This window comes from Gadus macrocephalus, chromosome 16 (assembly GCF_031168955.1).
Source record: "Gadus macrocephalus chromosome 16, ASM3116895v1".
Lineage (NCBI taxonomy): Eukaryota > Metazoa > Chordata > Actinopteri > Gadiformes > Gadidae > Gadus > Gadus macrocephalus.
Window position 1 is genome coordinate 8,964,588 of NC_082397.1, and position 15,808 is coordinate 8,980,395.

The following is a 15,808-nucleotide window of genomic DNA, read 5'->3' on the forward strand; positions in this document are numbered from 1 at the left end:
TCAATGCACCTATGTTCCCATTGGGGTGGTCCAACACGATGGGCCTGTGGAGCCACACTGGGGGATAGTCCAGTGAGTCGGACTCCCAGGAGGAAGGGTCTGGGTTCGAACCGCCAATACCTTCAGTCTTCATTCAGGCCTCCCTGCAGTAAAAGGCCCTAATCTCTTCCTGTTCAGTGAGATGTATCTGCACGTGCATCTACACTTCTTTCCGAAGAAACAAGTAATAGTAATGGCAGAGGTAGCAGCGTAGTAGCAGTAGTAGTTTTAGTAATAGTGGTGGTTGTGGAGGTAGTAGTAGCCGTGGTGGGGATGGTCGCGGTAATAGTAAAAGTAGTGGTGGTTGTAGTAACAGTAGTAGTATAGTAGTACTAGTGGTGGTTGTAGTAGTAGCAGTATAGTGGTTGTGGTGGTAGTAGGAGTCGTAGTGGTGGTGGTGGTAGTAGTGGTGGTCGTTGTCATAGTAGTAATGGTGGTAGTGGTAGTAGTGGCGGTGGTGTTTGTCGTAGTAGTAATGGCGGTAGTAGTAGTGGTGGTCGTTGTAGTAGTAGTGGTGGTCGTTGTCATAGTAGTAGTGGTGGTCGTTGTCATAGTAGTAATGGTGGTGGTGGTAGTAGTGGTGGTCGTTGTCATAGTAGTAATGGTGGTAGTGGTAGTAGTGGCGGTGGTGTTTGTCGTAGTAGTAATGGCGGTAGTAGTAGTGGTGGTCGTTGTAGTAGCAGTAGCTGGCGGCGGCGGCGTAGCAGTGAAGCTATGGGTAAGGCATCCCTCCTGATCACCGACCTCGGCCGGGTCCGCTCCTCTTGCGTTGGCATGTGGGAGTCAGCTGACCTGGGATTTCTGCCACAACGCGGGCCCGTTAGAGCGCTCTTATGGAGCCGTGAGAGCAGGGCACATAGTTACACCTAATCCTTTGTGGAGAATGTGACCCGCTCAACCCCCTCTCCTACTCGACCGGGGGTCACAATGACTGGTGTAGGGGGGGGGGGGGGGGGGGGGGAACAAAGTTCTCATTCCCCTACAAACAAAAGAGCACAGTAAATACACTTGGAATGCTTGCTGGTTCCCTTCCTCTGCTCCCTTCCGCTGCTCTGGATACAGTGGGACAGAAAGGTGGTTCATTTGGAAGGCTAAGCAGGCTCGGTTCTTAAGCTGGCCAATAGGTTCTGTTTAGGTATGTTTCAAATCACTCCTCATTACATGCAGCTTATTAGGGTGCATGCAACTGAAAGGATTTTCCGTTTGCAATTAAAGATATATATATTTTTTGTAATGTTCCATGGCATGAAAGATTCAACACTTTGTTATCGTTTTTTTTTTTATCAACATGAAAACTGTTTTACAAAATGAGTTAAAAATCAAAAAGGCATGATTCCCGGTCGATAGTGGCTCAAATGTTGAACAAGAGAAGATTTATTCTTAACATGATTATGTTGCATTTCATTCAATGTGAAGGCAATCAGTTCCATAGTCGCGGACTACGTGGGCTAGCTAAGACATCTATTCACCTGTCACTCGTGTGCCTCTGCAAGATGGCTTATTGTTGCCGCAAGAAGAGCAACTCTTTTCTTCTCTTCTTGAAGTCAAACTGCCTCTGAGCTCTTTGAATAGACAGCTGCATAGCACTCATAACCGGTGCTCCTGTGGTGGCAAACAAACGGTCCTTAGATATCTGAAGGCTCTCTTCCTGCTCATCGGCATTCGGAGCCACTGTTGAGACGTGGATTCCGGTCGATGTCCCTGGTTCGTGTGTAGCTTCGCTGGTTGTGTGACTGGCACCTCTACCACAGAGAACGCAGAGCAATGTCTTCTTCCTTGTTTTGTCCCCTTTTCTTCCTGTCGGTCTTTGTGTTGCGGCAGTGACGAGCAACGAGATGCCGGTCTTCACATGCTGAGGTCCTCTTCCACACGAATGCTGCCCTTGTTGGCACGGCCTGGTAACTACTGTAGTGGTACCCGATAAAACACTCATACTGGTAGAAACCACGGGTTCCAATGGTTGCTCCAGAAGTGGGTTTCCTTTGAATGGAGACAGCACCGCCGTCCCCCTCCGCCTTTGTCGACCCATGCCCTTTAACCTTTGACCTTTTGCCTTAACAACGCCTCGACTAAGAGCTGGGGTTACGCAGGCAGTGGATTTTGTGCCATACATCTCCGGCCTGTGTGAAACTTCCAGCTCTTGCCTTTTTGTCTGAGGTATGTCGGTGATGATTGTGTGTGCGCCAATGCTGTCCATCTCTGTCCCACTTTCCTCTTTGCAAACTTTATGGTCGACTGAAACAATGGGGACAGCAGAGGCCAGTTTCCTTCTCCTTCTCCATCTTCTCCCCACCATTTCCTCCTCGGTCATTATGACATGGGTTCTGGAAGTGGTCAAGAAAGACCCTGATTCAGAGCGGCCTTTAGGCCTTTGTAGTCCTGTCTGGGTGAGTGGGTTCACGCCAACAATGCAAGGGCCCGATGTGTCCGCTAAACGGGCGGTGGAGCTCAGAGGAGAGTCCTCCTTTAGAGTCATATTTAGTGCATTATCTGGAGGACAATAACTCTCACTTTGGGGAGTTTTCTTCCTCCTCCTCTCCCGCTTCCTTGACCTCAAGGCTTTAGTCTTGCGCAGTGTTGCAGCGGTGGTGTTGGCGGACGCTGCTAGACGAGCTGAACCTGTGCTCACCGTGGCCAGTTCAGACGGTCGGGTCACCCGTTCTTTGGGTGACGACGGCAAGGTCACCTCGGCGGCATCTTTCTCCAACGCCGGCTCGTCTTTCATCACCTCATTGGACGCCCCCCTGTGCCCGGCCAGATCGAATCCCCCCTCAACAAATGTGTTCTTGTCACCGTGCCCCGAGCGGCCCGCCTTGAGTTCAATGAGGAAGTGGTCGCCAACACCCGCCTTGCTACTGGAAGCTACGAGAACGTCTTCCACTCCAGTGTCCTTGTGTGACTTCACCTTCCTCCCTCTCCCCTTCCCTTTATTTTTACCCTGGTTCTGTGGCTTCTTCCTCTTCCCACTATTCTTCTGGTTATTCTTCTCCTTCTTCTTCGTCTTCTTCCCCTTCTTCGTCTTCTCCTTCTTCGTCTTCTTCTCCTCCGTGCTGTGCGCCAGCCCTTTGGTGGCGTCGGAGGGGGTGCCCTGAGACGTGGACACGGTGGCCAGAACCTTGATGAAGTCCTCGGCCGCCGTCACCATGGTAACCAATGACGGGGGTTCCGACGTGGTGCCACCCTCCAGCCTCGTCGCCTGCTCGTTGACTCTAGCGGTGTCCGTCTTCGCAGGGGGAGGAGGCGCGGTCAGAACGTCGATGACCGGGATCCCGCCGAAGATATACGGGACGGCCGGCTGAGGCACGGCGACCGGGAGCCTCTCGTACCGTTTGCATCTGGGGGCGGGAAACAGAGAGTGAGACGTAAACGGAGAGTGAGAAGAAACAAAGAGAGTGAGACGTAAACAGAGAGTGAGATGTACACAGAGAGTCAGACATTAAAAAGAGAGTGAGACGTAAACGAAGCATGAGACATAGCAAATAGAAAGAGACGTAAACAGAGAGTGAGACGTTAAACAGAGAGTGAGATGTAAACAGAGAGTGGGACATTAAAAAGAGAGTGAGACGTAAACAAAGAGTGAGCCATAAACATGGAGTGAGACGTAATAAAGATAATGAGACGTAAATGAAGAGTGAGACGTTAACGTAGAGTGAGACATTAACAGAGAGTGATACGTTAACATAGAGGGAGACGTTAACAGAGTGACATTTTAACATTGTGAGACGTTAATGGAGAGTGAGACGTAAAGGGGAGTGAGACGTAAACGGAGAGTGCGAATTAAACAGAGAGTGAGACATAATCAGTGAGTGAGATGTAAACAGAGTGAGACGTAAACAGAGAGTGAGACGTGAACGGAGAGTGAAACGTGAACCCCTAAAGGCCCATTCACACCCTACGGTAAATACGGATACGGACCGTTTCGTCCGGTCCCGGAGGTGTTTCGTCCGTAAATGGGTCAGTCGCCTCTGAGCTTACGAATCCGGAGTGCTCCGGGAGAACCGGAGCAATACCACCGGAAATCGAGGCGGCAGTATAGAGTCAAAAGTCTGACCATTCGCGAAAATAAATAAAAGGTATTATAGAGATATTATACTAAAAGTAGTATAATATCTGATATATATATATTGTATTTGACGTTTTGTACTTATATTATACTATATTATACACTATATATACTATATACTACTTTATTTTATTGTTTATTGTTATTGTTCCCCTGCTTTGGCAATGAGTTGTAACTGGTCATTTAACAACATTTTGAGGAGATAATCTGCGGGTTGGTGAGGGGTGTCACATGCCACCGCACACTTTTTGCACTTTTTTTTGCCGATTTCGGATGACACAAAGCAAAATCATCTCTACAGATGTCATGTTTGCGATTGTCGATGCCGTTAATATGTGAACCGACAGTCACTGCCCTCAAGAGGATTTATTGCGTAACATCCATAACAACGCTGAAACCAGACGGAGGTATGAAGGGTAGTTCCGGGGGCAACGTTTGGGGCGACGGACGAATTTCGTCCGGATCCGGAGGTATGGATCGGCCTTAAGAGCTCACAGAGGGGGGTCGAGGGGCAACGTGAATACAAGAGAGAATGTCTGTGTTTACTTACACACCGTACCAGTGGCGTTCCACACAGTGGTCCTTGTAAACAAACTCAAAGCAGGGCGCCCCGATGACATTGAAGAAGGCCTGGCCCACCACCCGGGACACGGTGTCGTTGACCTCGGCCAGACATTGCTTCATCCTGCAGCACGCCACAGACATGCCACAGACATGCCACAGACACGCCACAGACACGCCATAGACACGCCACACACGCCACACACACGCCACAGACACACCACAGACACACTGTTTATTAGCAAGGCGATGCTAGTCCTTTTATGCCAAGTAGGTTTTGCAGCTGTAAGTGATACACATACTGAATGAATAATACAAACAATGGAATAGAGTTCCAGTTCAGTTACTATATATCTGGCTATATAATGTGTTCAAATTATTAAAGGTTAAAGTTATTGAATCCAATTATGAATGAAAATTAGCAAATAAGGAAAAGAATAAAAAGGAGAATTACTCAGGTTTTTCTTTATTACTAGTATGACTTGATTCAGCAGAATGCCAGTATAAGGCAGACCAACTGACATATGTTGATATTGATCAACGCTTAAAATGTCTTCAACGTGAGAAAAAAAAGAATAACCATTTACTCACGCAATATCACAGTCGCAGTGACAAATTGAGTACCACTTCAAGTTCGTGTAGCCGTACTTGGAGGAGAAGGCGTGGATGACGTGAGGGCAGTGGTCGTGTGTGCGGCAACAGCTGTCGGTCTCGGGGAAATCCCCTACAATGAGAGGAACACAATCAATATCAATCACCTTGCTCTTCATATCGAGGTAGCATGAATATTTGTAAACTTACCGATCAACAGTGTGGAACCATACACAACCTACCCAAATGGTCATCGTGATCGGCCATGTTGCCGGCTCCACACCACAGCGTGCCCGGGTACGTGAAGCCTCTCTTCGATCTCTTCTTTCGCTCGTCCCCACTCGGCCACGGCTGTGTTGGCGCCTTGTGCGGCCTCGGCTCCACGCGGGGCTCGGACCTCTGCGTAAACTGTCGGCAAGTGGCCAAAGCTTCTTCCATGCGCACAAAACGGTTATTTTGTGCGCTCAAGCGTTCACTGTGGAAGTCCTGTTGCGTCAGTCCCAGTCTGCACAGGTGCAGGAACGACCTCACCTGCAACCTGTCCACGATAATGGAACAGTCCACGAGGTCCCCGCGTGTGTCCACGACGGAGCGCACCGACCGACGCCCGTCTGAAACTTGGTACAAAGCCTCCATCCCACCGGCCAGCATCGACATTTTTGCACAAAGAGTGCGGTTCACCGTGAACCAGGCGTCTTTGCTCTCGTTCTCCGCGCCGTGGGCGTCGTTCAGGAGTTTTCCCTTGACCACGTTCCTGTCCTGGTACGACAGGAAGACGAAGAGGACCCACAACATCGCGGCGGGTGGTCCTTCAGCACCACGCGCTCTGCAGACAGCTCCTCGACTTTCCGTCGGATCGAGCGACCAGCCGCTTTTTAAGGCAGCGTGGTAATGGGGTGATCATTAATACCCGGGATAACAATAATGGGAGGAGTCCTGCGGTTTAAGCTTCGGGTTTTGGCCGCTGCAAGCTCAAAGCCATTTGAGCTCTCCATCCTACCTGAAGGACCTGATTATTCCTTATAGTCCTTCTCGGCCCCTCCGGTCTTCGGGAGCGGGCCTTCTTTCATTGCCGAAGGTTAAAAAGAAATCGGTGTGCATGTATGTGCATGTATTTACCTGTATGTCAATTGTGGCACCCATTGCACTCCTGACCATCCCTGGAAGAAGGGCTCCCCTACACTGCGTTTCTTCTCAAGATTTCTTCCTTGCTGATTCAAGGGAGTTTTTTCTTGCCCGTGTGGGGGCATGGGTAAAGGGGGGTGTCACAAATATTTGGCCTGTTAAGCCCTTTGAGACTGTAATGGTGATTAAGGGCTATACAAATACAATTGAATAGAATTGAATTGAATTGAATTGAAAGCACGACCATGTCGTTGGTCAAATTTTTATGCTCGAACAGCAGTTTTTATTGCACTGACTTGAACGTCTCAGCGGAACGCATTGGGTTAACATTACGCACGAGGAGGGGGGTGAACGTTATCCATCGGCCATGAGTTACCTCCCCTCTGACTGGTTCTTTTCACCAGAAATCCACATTTACTTTGCTGACACGCACACATGTCATGGTAACGAGGATGGGGTGATCCTGCAGATTGGGCGTTATTGCAATGTCGCATAGGGGATTGCTTTTTGAATTTTTTTATGAATGATAATTATTGTGCACAGGGGCGGACTTGTCGGTGCATGTCGTGCATGGCGGGTGCTCCCACCGTGTCTGCAGACGGGGTGGGAGCACGTGGTTAAGGGCAATGGATAGAGGATCCTGTTCGGTCACCTTGTTGGGGTTAAGGGGCACAGTACGGACCAAACGAGAAGTTAAGGCCTACTGAAAGTTGAAGTGCAAGAGTATGATAATACTAACCAATATGAGAAGAAAAAAAAAGAGGATCACATGGGAGGTTTTCTGAAGAAAATAAACCTTTCCCCCCTTTAGATTGCATTTAGGAAGAAAGTTAAGAAAAAACTGGTCTTCAGCTAAATAATGTTTGTATTCTATTCTTTTAATATTCTTGAAAACAGCACCTTAAATATCTTCTTCATTGTATTCTTAACTATAAGATACGTTTGCTCATAAGTTTAATAACTTTTCACATTCGAAGGTTGTTCCTTGCTTTTAGTGGTAATATCTTCTCTTCTTTTTTTCTATTGCTTTCATTTAAAATATTTTTGTATTCTATTTCTATATCATGTCATCGTAGGGTGAAATGCCTGAGGCTCCACAAAACAGTGGAAATCCAATAATGAGCAGGAAAATTACATATAACGAATCACAATAATGCAAATCCTAAATAGTAGGCCTACCATTTAAATTAACAACCCATCCGGGTTATGTGTAAGTCCCACATGAGGTCCCTGCACTGTCGTGCCCTGAAGGAACCTGGGCCCAGGTCCTATTTCAACCACTTGTTCATACCAGTGCCTTGCAGCAGGCTCTTGTCCCTTCTTGCAAAGAAAACATGAATCAGCTTTACAGAGACAAACCAGCCAAACCACAGCTTATCGCCGGATTCATGTTTATTCAACTGTTGATTGATTCAAATGTTTTTATTTAAACATTGAAAAATGCACAAAGAACATAACCCTTATGATAAAAAAAAGTGACTTGTTCTATGTTTTACGCCACCCAAGAACACTTCAAAAGCTTTAATTGTATTAAAGTGCTTCATCACATGGCAGGGTTTATGGGGATTGGTGTAGAGATCAAGCCCAGGCTACTCAGTGGGCTAAGCGGATTGTTTCAAGGCGGGCAGTGATGATGTCAAATCACCAGATGCGATGATGTCAAATCAAATCAACAGACGCCATGATGTCGAATCACCAGACGAAACATCCGATACATTCCAGGGGTCTCTGGGAGTGTATTGTGCGTAGGAATACTTTTACAAATTATGCTGTCCCTGAGTAAAAAAAAAAAGTATTGGTCCAACTCTTGTCAAAACACCATTGAATATTTACACAATTTACATCTAGCCATATTATCTGCACTTAGCTGCCTTTCCGACCTATGGTGTCGGAGGGTAATACAGTTGGCACAACACTGGAACCCGATATGCTCGTCTGTGACCACAAGCCTTGCCCGCTGTGTCTGTGTAAACTACTGCTTGAGAATGGATGTACTGGCTGTTCCGACAGACAGGCAGAAAGGTTGGTATTTGTCTCTAATGGCCCCCAACACCAAAGGACCAACGTTTGCCTGGCTTGACCCTTCCAGACTCTACTGCAACTCCCAGGTAACGATCACTAGGGCATCTTCGCAGATTGATTCACTGTCGGTTCCCTGCTTGTTGTCTTCCAAGTGTTTGGATAGCAAAAAAGGCACACTTTATAGTATAATCGAAATTGTATCTCATTCATGTAATATAATGGTCCCACCATAAGTATGATCTCATGCATGAGTAAAACTTTTCCACTGGTTCACACAATCTCGATTCACTGGTGTGTTGGTTTGTCCAGGCTCTAGCAGACTGTATGAAAGACCTTCTCAGCCCCTTCCAGAATGACAGTGTGGACCTGGTAGCTGGCATAGATGCAATGGGATTTATTCTTGGTAAAACACTGATGTTTTTTAATTGAATATATCGAAATAGCAACCGTCCACATGCTCTGTTTTGATCACAACTTGTAGACACTGCTTTAGCTGTGCATGCTAACCTATGTTAGGGATTGTGCTAAAAATAGTCAGTCATTCAACCCGCTGCTGAAATAAGACATGCAGGGCGAGTGCAGGGCAGAATATACCCTGTGAATGTGTTAAACGTATCCAAAGTCATATATGATATGTGTTATGAAACCAATATCAGTATCTTTGAGGAGATTTATTTTGCTAATTTTATTTAGATAATTTTTAAAGGTAAAATGGCAACGTATTTCTAATTGTGCTGGTCTTCAGGGGCCTCTGTGGCCACCACTCTGGGGAAGGGGTTCCTGGCCATCCGTAAGGCCGGCCACCTCTGCATAGCAACCCAGAGCCAGCAATACACTGACTACTCATGCCGGGAAAAAAACATGGAAGTACGCCTTGATGTGCTCAAGCCAGGTTAATATTCTCTCCTCCCTGATCTATCCCACCTCTTCCCAAAAGAGCAGGGTTCTTTTTCTTCTGGGAAATGTGTCCTGGGATTCAGTACATGTTTGGGCTTTGTTCTTTTTTGTCCCATGCGTGGGAAAAAAAGAAGACAATTAGGCCACATATTTAAATCCGGTATGCCCGGAGGCCTAACCTGACATCACCAATTCGCAAACATGACCTCACCGCCTCGTCTGGTTCCCAAGCTACCCGAGGCCCCAAGGCACTATCAACCAAACTATAGCGACAAGGGAATGGCGAAAGAGGCCCATTGGAATGAAAGGACATCAACCATCATCCTAAATAGGACACTGCCCCCAAGTGTTGACTAAAACATACGACAACGTTTCTGTTCACAAAATGGTTTATGAGGTTAGGAGTTGTAGGCTAGGTCTACAGCTTTACGACATTCATCTCTCCCCCAGGTCTCAGAGTGTTATTAGTGGACCAGTGGATAGAGACCGGAGGCACGATGAAGGCGGCCATTCAACTAGTGGAGCAGCTGGGAGCCATCGTTGTAGGTCCGTTTGGTTTTAATTCTTCTATTATTTACCAAACTGAAACACAAGACTAGACTGAACATCATCTCTATAAACAGATAACTGCATATTCATTCTGAATATGTATGCAACGGAACACGATTTGGGTATCAGAAGCGTTCTGGTTTCCGTGGCTGGGTTTGTAATCGAGTAGTAGGCTATTGCCCAATCAAGTGTGGTTTGGTATTGACCAATCAAGTGTGAGTTAGTATTAGTAATGACCAATGACGTGGGAATTAGTATTGAAAACTCAAGTGTGAGTTTGTATTGGTTTCATGCAGGTAAACATACCGTGTGGAACGCGACGATGTCAAAACCCATCGGCTATCGTCAGAGGACGATTTTTTATTTTTTTTATTAGCGAATGTTTTCCAGTATCACCCTAAAACTCGCCTGGTACTGAAACACAATGTCTGTATGAAGCCATTATCTGGCCGCCCCACTAATAGTGCCCGTTGTCCCCTGAGGTTAATCATCATCAGATGATGGCCAATGTTTTCCCAGATAGGACATAACCATTATGATAACCTTTAAATCAAGACCATGATCATTACAGGTGTGGCTGCAGTCGCAATTGAGAACACAGAAGGAGGAAAATGGATAAAGAAACATTACAAACACGCCCATTGCATCCCAGAGAAACTCCAAGAACAAATTGATCGCCAACACCTTGAGTTGTTAGGCGTTGAAAAAACGCCAATTACTCTCACATATTAGGAAGAATAAGACAGAGATCATTTTTACGTCAATTTACAATATTTGTAAGATATGTTCATTTTACTCATGTAAAAAAAAACATTGATTAAACAATATGAAAAAGCGGTTTGTGATTTTTCCATATCATTTTCTTTATTGCCATGGAAGACGTACAAAAAATACACACATTTAGAAATATATTCTAAGGCCCATCTAGGAGTTTGAAGCTATTGTTACTCCACTGAGAATATAATTTGATATAAAAAGATAAGAAATTGGTTTAATTATTGCAAATATTCCACTGGCCACACACCATTCAATACAAAATTAAACTGATGAATTTACAGCAAACGGATTCAAAGTATATGCCCACTGATATGAACCTCCAATAGGCCTGTACTGAGGCATTATATATATTTTTGAAAACAACCAAATGTGTTGACGGAAAGATATTAGACGTAGCAAATATCCAAATTACACTGACAATTGATTGCATAACTGATTATATAAAACAGAACACATATTAATTTACTACATCTAGATGTTTTTAATATTGCACTTTGGTCGTACCGAAATAGAGGAATAATTGTAGAGTAGTTTGTTAAGTGGAAATTACCAAACACATATATCCACTTCCAATTATTGGAAAAACTATATCCCAAGTCTGTTAAAAAACACTGTGTTCCTTTCTCCTGGTCCACTTCTAAACATCCCGAGTGCTGGCCAAAGAGGAAGTCTCCCATTTAATTCCTTTAGTTTACAGTCGTGCTTCCAGGCTTACTGACAACAATTTGGCTGTTTCTTCTTGGACGATGCGTAGAGATTGTTTGAATTGCTGTTGATTTCTGAAACAAATACACAAGCTTGTATGAAGCACATGGGCCAAACATGGGCTCTTTGGCGAGGCGGAGAGCGATATTGCTGGCGTACTGGGTCAATACTCACTGACGATATCGGCGATTTGCCTCGTCCCACTTTTCTCCAGCTCAGCGAGGAGGTTCGCCTCGAAAGCCAAAGTAGCCACGCGGAAGAAAAACTCCTTCACGTTTTCCCCTATCATTGGAAAAACACACATTTAAGGTATGTTCAATCATTATTATTAAAGGAACCTAAAACAACAGATTTTAGAGTAGTGCATTGGATTGATCCTGGTAAAAATGTTAATATGGACTCAGACTGCCCCCTATGGGTGAGATGCATTAATGCATGAGTGAGCTGAGACTATTTTGGGTTACCACTGGTAACATCTTTCAAACCCCCCCCCCCCAGATGAATCTCAAGCCTGAACTTCAATATAGCCCTGTCCCCTACATGGAAAATGTGTCCACCAGAAGTCGTTCCCGTGAACCATTATTATTTTCCTAACTTTGCTCTGTGATATATCCCCTTACCGGTCAGGGAGGAGAGGGCCCAGTACTCTGCCTTCATCTCCTGGGATACTTTAATGGCATCCTTCTCAATCAGAGCGTACTGCGCAGGAGACTAGAGAGACACGAAAACACCCGAGTGAGGACGGATAGGATCATGTAGTATTTCATTAAATTAAGAAAAATCATATGTAAAGAGTTATCAGTTTTCACGCACGGTAAAGGTAAATGTTAAAATAATAAAAAATATGCGATTTGAATTTTTAGTGAGGCTACTTGAGAAAAGCCAGATGTCTAAACGCTGCTCTGTATTGACATAATGAGATCACTCTGAGCCCCATGCAGGGAATTAATGCGTCTACGGTAGCAATTGCTATAATGATTCTGCGACTGCGGACATGTTTTGATCTTCTGACTCTACTGAATTATTTCAGAATAAGTCACTCATTTGAGAAACTGCGGTTGCAGGTACTTTCAAACCTTATGTAATTAATAATCTGTTATATCATCATTTGTTCGGGGTCAAATGTATTTGCTATCACAAATGAATGTCCAAAAAAGAGGAGATCCAAAAACAACAATAAACACATTCCCGAGGTTATGTTAAAAAAAACACTAGCTTGTGCTTCTGGCGTCAGACCAGCTAGTCCTCATTGACCTTCACTCATTCACCACAGGAATGGTACGAGGCTGTCTGGCCTCACCAGAACACACCATTACTGGAGTACATCTTCTAAGTCTTTCTATGTACACAGGGCATACGTACACTTAAATCTTTCTTGGTTCCGACCAGGAAAATCTGAATGTTTGTGGGATCGTTTTCTTTCATGGCGTCAATAAGCCACTGCCTGTGATGAAGGAGTAAAAGTACATTTTTAAACACAATTTGATTAGAAATATATAATTATATTCCAAATGATATAAACATCTTCAATATTATACTTACTTTGTGTGGCTCAAGCTGGCCACGTCATTTACATCGAAAACAATAATCACAGCTGAGGAAAAAATAATGATTCAGCACATTATTATCTGCATTGAGAAAAATAGGTTTGTACGTCAGTTAGGACAAATTATATCACTGCCAAGCATTGCTCATTTATCATCACATACACACACATAAAGATTTTTAGTAGTATAGAAAGTAACACTGATTGAATTCGTTGGACCTTTCTCGAAGTCCAAACGAAAAAGATGGCTTCTCTTTATTCAACATAGACGTTTTTTTTCAACATAGACGTTTTTTTGTGAAACCAACAGACTTTAAACTTTTGGTCTTACTTTGCGCCCCTCTGTAGTACGTGGAAGCAATGCACTTAAACCTCTCCTGTCCTGCAGTGTCCCACCTGGAAGCAAATACACAGCCAACGTTACAGCCCATACCCCTACACACGCACACGCACACACACACACACACACACACACGTCACACACGTTTATTAATGCTACGTTACTGTAGGTAAGCACTGTATTAGACTCACAACTGCAGACTGAATGGCACCCCCAGCACCTCAAATCGCTCCATCTCAAAGTCAACGCCAATGGTGGCCTTGTAGTTCTTGTCGAAGGCATCCTTGCAGAACCTTAATGATAGAAGATGAGTGTCAGTGAAGTCAAACTGTTGTTATGCCATTCTCACTCTCAAGCCATCAAAACATACTGAAAGAACAATTGGTAATAGATAGGCGTGTCCATTGCAACAAATAAAACCACTGTTACTGTATGTGGCAGGAGTAAAATGAGAAATGCATCAAATATTTCGAGTCAAACCTTAAATTCTGTTTACCTGTTAATAAGACAGGTTTTTCCCACTGCCAGATCACCAACCACAATCACCTTGGATATCTTAAACCTAGTCACAGCGGATAGAAAAGGTAAGCATCACCTGAAGCCTATGTCCAACGGCCTCCCCAAAAAACGGTGGTTTAATTAGTAGTCACCCCACAGTCCCGGTGCGTTGCTCCTGACATGCCGTCCTCACTTTCTTGGTGAACTCATCCTTGGTGTGCAGAGCAGCTTCTTTACTGTAACACTAGACAAGACAAACAGCCTTCTTTGTAGCCGTGCTGTGGACGTGTCAGAGTATGGGTTTGTAAACCCCTGCAGCATGCATGTAATATAATAATAATAATGGCGTACCTTGGGTAGCTCAGCGATGATCCGGTCCTTTCGGACGGGAGGAAGAACACTCATGGAGGAGACCCGGTAAGACATGGGGCATCCGAGGAGATCTCATAAGCAGGTCATATAGTCTGCTGGGTGAGAGACACAGACAAAGAAAGAGATCGTAGGCATATGTGTAGCTAATTGTAACGAATTCGTCGTATAGTTAGACGAATTCATGCCACGATGAACAGTGAATGATATACCACCACGAGTGGGTCTACTTGTTGCCGTTAATCCCATTGTCCAACAAAGACCCGAAAAGTGCGGTATTGACGAAAGGTTATGCCGACAAAAAACCTTTAAATGATCGCAATGGTGACACATTATACATACACGGTCAACGTAACAATTACCGACTGATTACGACTCGAGTATCCCAAACGATCAGTTCTGATAAAGTTGAGGAAGATGTTCCTCCACAAATCACTACAAAATGGTAGGGTATACGTACAGTAGGCTTGTGGAAACGGGGCGTCCGTATGAGTTTAGCGCATGTAATAATCCCACAAATGTAGAGACGATCAATCCACATACAGAAGATCAATCCACACAGGGAATGATAGAGGAAATGTACCGCTGACTCAGTTCCCCCGTTCTCGTCTCAGGACGGGATGCCGGGAAAGGATGCTTCAAACGGGTGTTATTCTCGAGAGGGAGGGCGGGACTTTCAGGACCATGGGATTGACGATGAGAGACGAGATAGAGAGGGAGGGATTTTCTATAGAGGGATATCCGTTCCGTTACAGGCTTTGGTTATTGCTTTGTCAACTTTTTGTAACGAAGTCCATAACTAATTTGTCTGTCGTCGTTGTGGTTTTTATTGTTATTCTTGACTTTAATATTCTCGCTCATGGGGACTGTTGCCTGGCGTACACAGGACATAGTAAGAGACCGGAAATTTGCGTTTGCGGTAGGCCGGGATAACACAAAAGTTCCGGATACTCTCTCAGCGTAGTTCGCCCCTGGGCTCATTTTCCTGCTGGAATTTTGAGGAGCCCAAGGAGATGAGCAGCCGTTTTCTTGGTCCCCTGCTGTCGAAAATAAATATATTTACGTTTTGTTCAATTTCTTTGTGCTTGGATTCTTAAGTTCTCTAAAAACATTTTGAGAAAATATATATAATATTTGGCCTTAGAAGTTCAACTTTGAATTAATTCAAAGTTGAACTTCAAAGGCCAAATATAGGCTTACAATGAATTCTGGGGTCAAGAGAGGATGCAATAAGAACAAACTATTATAATACTTTTAAAATAATATGTACTCCATCGCTTCATCAGGATGTTCTTGTATTGACGATTGTATGGAGTAAAAGATTACCACAGAAAGATGGAAAAAGGCACTTTTGCTCCCATATTTGAGCCCCAAAAGCGTGTATGATTAGTATGGTTACTGGCATATGAAGAAAGTAAACTTTCAGTGATTATCAGTCACACTGTCACTGACCGTCACTGATTCACGACATTCCTGTTGCTGGACATTATTTATGGAAACACAATATAACTACAGCCTTGTGTTTGAGGTTGCTCTATTTGGCTAAGGGGGCAGGAAAAGGCCAGGGGCTCAACCTCCAATATCCGGTATACACCAATGGGTCTGTGCATGTGCCAAAGCATGTGGGCTGGTTCAGGTTTGACTCAGGGATTTCATCGTATACTTCCAAGGATGTTATAAACCCAGTAGTCATTTTTATGCGTTATGATAGCGTGTTTGGTTTGAT

At 44.7% G+C, this 15,808-nt stretch overlaps 3 protein-coding genes across 4 annotated transcripts; 1 reads left to right on the forward strand and 2 right to left on the reverse strand.

The window, feature by feature from the left end:
* Window positions 1-1,075: 1,075 nt before the first annotated feature.
* proca1 (protein interacting with cyclin A1) lies at window positions 1,076-6,227 on the reverse strand. Its single transcript, XM_060075392.1, has 4 exons — window positions 5,497-6,227; window positions 5,255-5,387; window positions 4,653-4,787; window positions 1,076-3,374 (listed from the first exon to the last, which is right to left on the reverse strand). Exons 1-4 carry the CDS (start codon window positions 6,047-6,049, stop codon window positions 1,538-1,540), a joined length of 2,658 nt encoding a protein of 885 aa, XP_059931375.1. The 5' UTR covers window positions 6,050-6,227; the 3' UTR covers window positions 1,076-1,537.
* Window positions 6,228-7,363: 1,136 nt separating this feature from the next.
* zgc:174895 (uncharacterized protein LOC100126024 homolog) lies at window positions 7,364-10,626 on the forward strand. The gene is made up of 5 exons (XM_060075146.1): window positions 7,364-8,487; window positions 8,711-8,804; window positions 9,147-9,293; window positions 9,749-9,844; window positions 10,419-10,626. The coding sequence occupies exons 1-5, from the start codon at window positions 8,146-8,148 to the stop codon at window positions 10,577-10,579; spliced, it is 840 nt and encodes a 279-aa protein (XP_059931129.1). The 5' UTR covers window positions 7,364-8,145; the 3' UTR covers window positions 10,580-10,626.
* A 194-nt stretch (window positions 10,627-10,820) lies between these two features.
* rab34a (RAB34, member RAS oncogene family a) lies at window positions 10,821-14,742 on the reverse strand. 2 transcript variants are annotated; one of them, XM_060075148.1, is made up of 11 exons: window positions 14,543-14,742; window positions 14,065-14,180; window positions 13,866-13,957; window positions 13,712-13,777; window positions 13,407-13,508; window positions 13,207-13,271; window positions 12,872-12,923; window positions 12,692-12,773; window positions 11,950-12,040; window positions 11,504-11,611; window positions 10,821-11,403 (listed from the first exon to the last, which is right to left on the reverse strand). In XM_060075148.1, exons 2-11 carry the CDS (start codon window positions 14,137-14,139, stop codon window positions 11,336-11,338), a joined length of 801 nt encoding a protein of 266 aa, XP_059931131.1. In that variant the 5' UTR covers window positions 14,140-14,180; window positions 14,543-14,742; the 3' UTR covers window positions 10,821-11,335. The 2 variants fall into 2 exon arrangements, with proteins under 2 accessions (XP_059931131.1, XP_059931130.1); XM_060075147.1 differs by having other exon boundaries at window positions 14,065-14,177; window positions 14,543-14,741.
* Window positions 14,743-15,808: the final 1,066 nt, after the last annotated feature.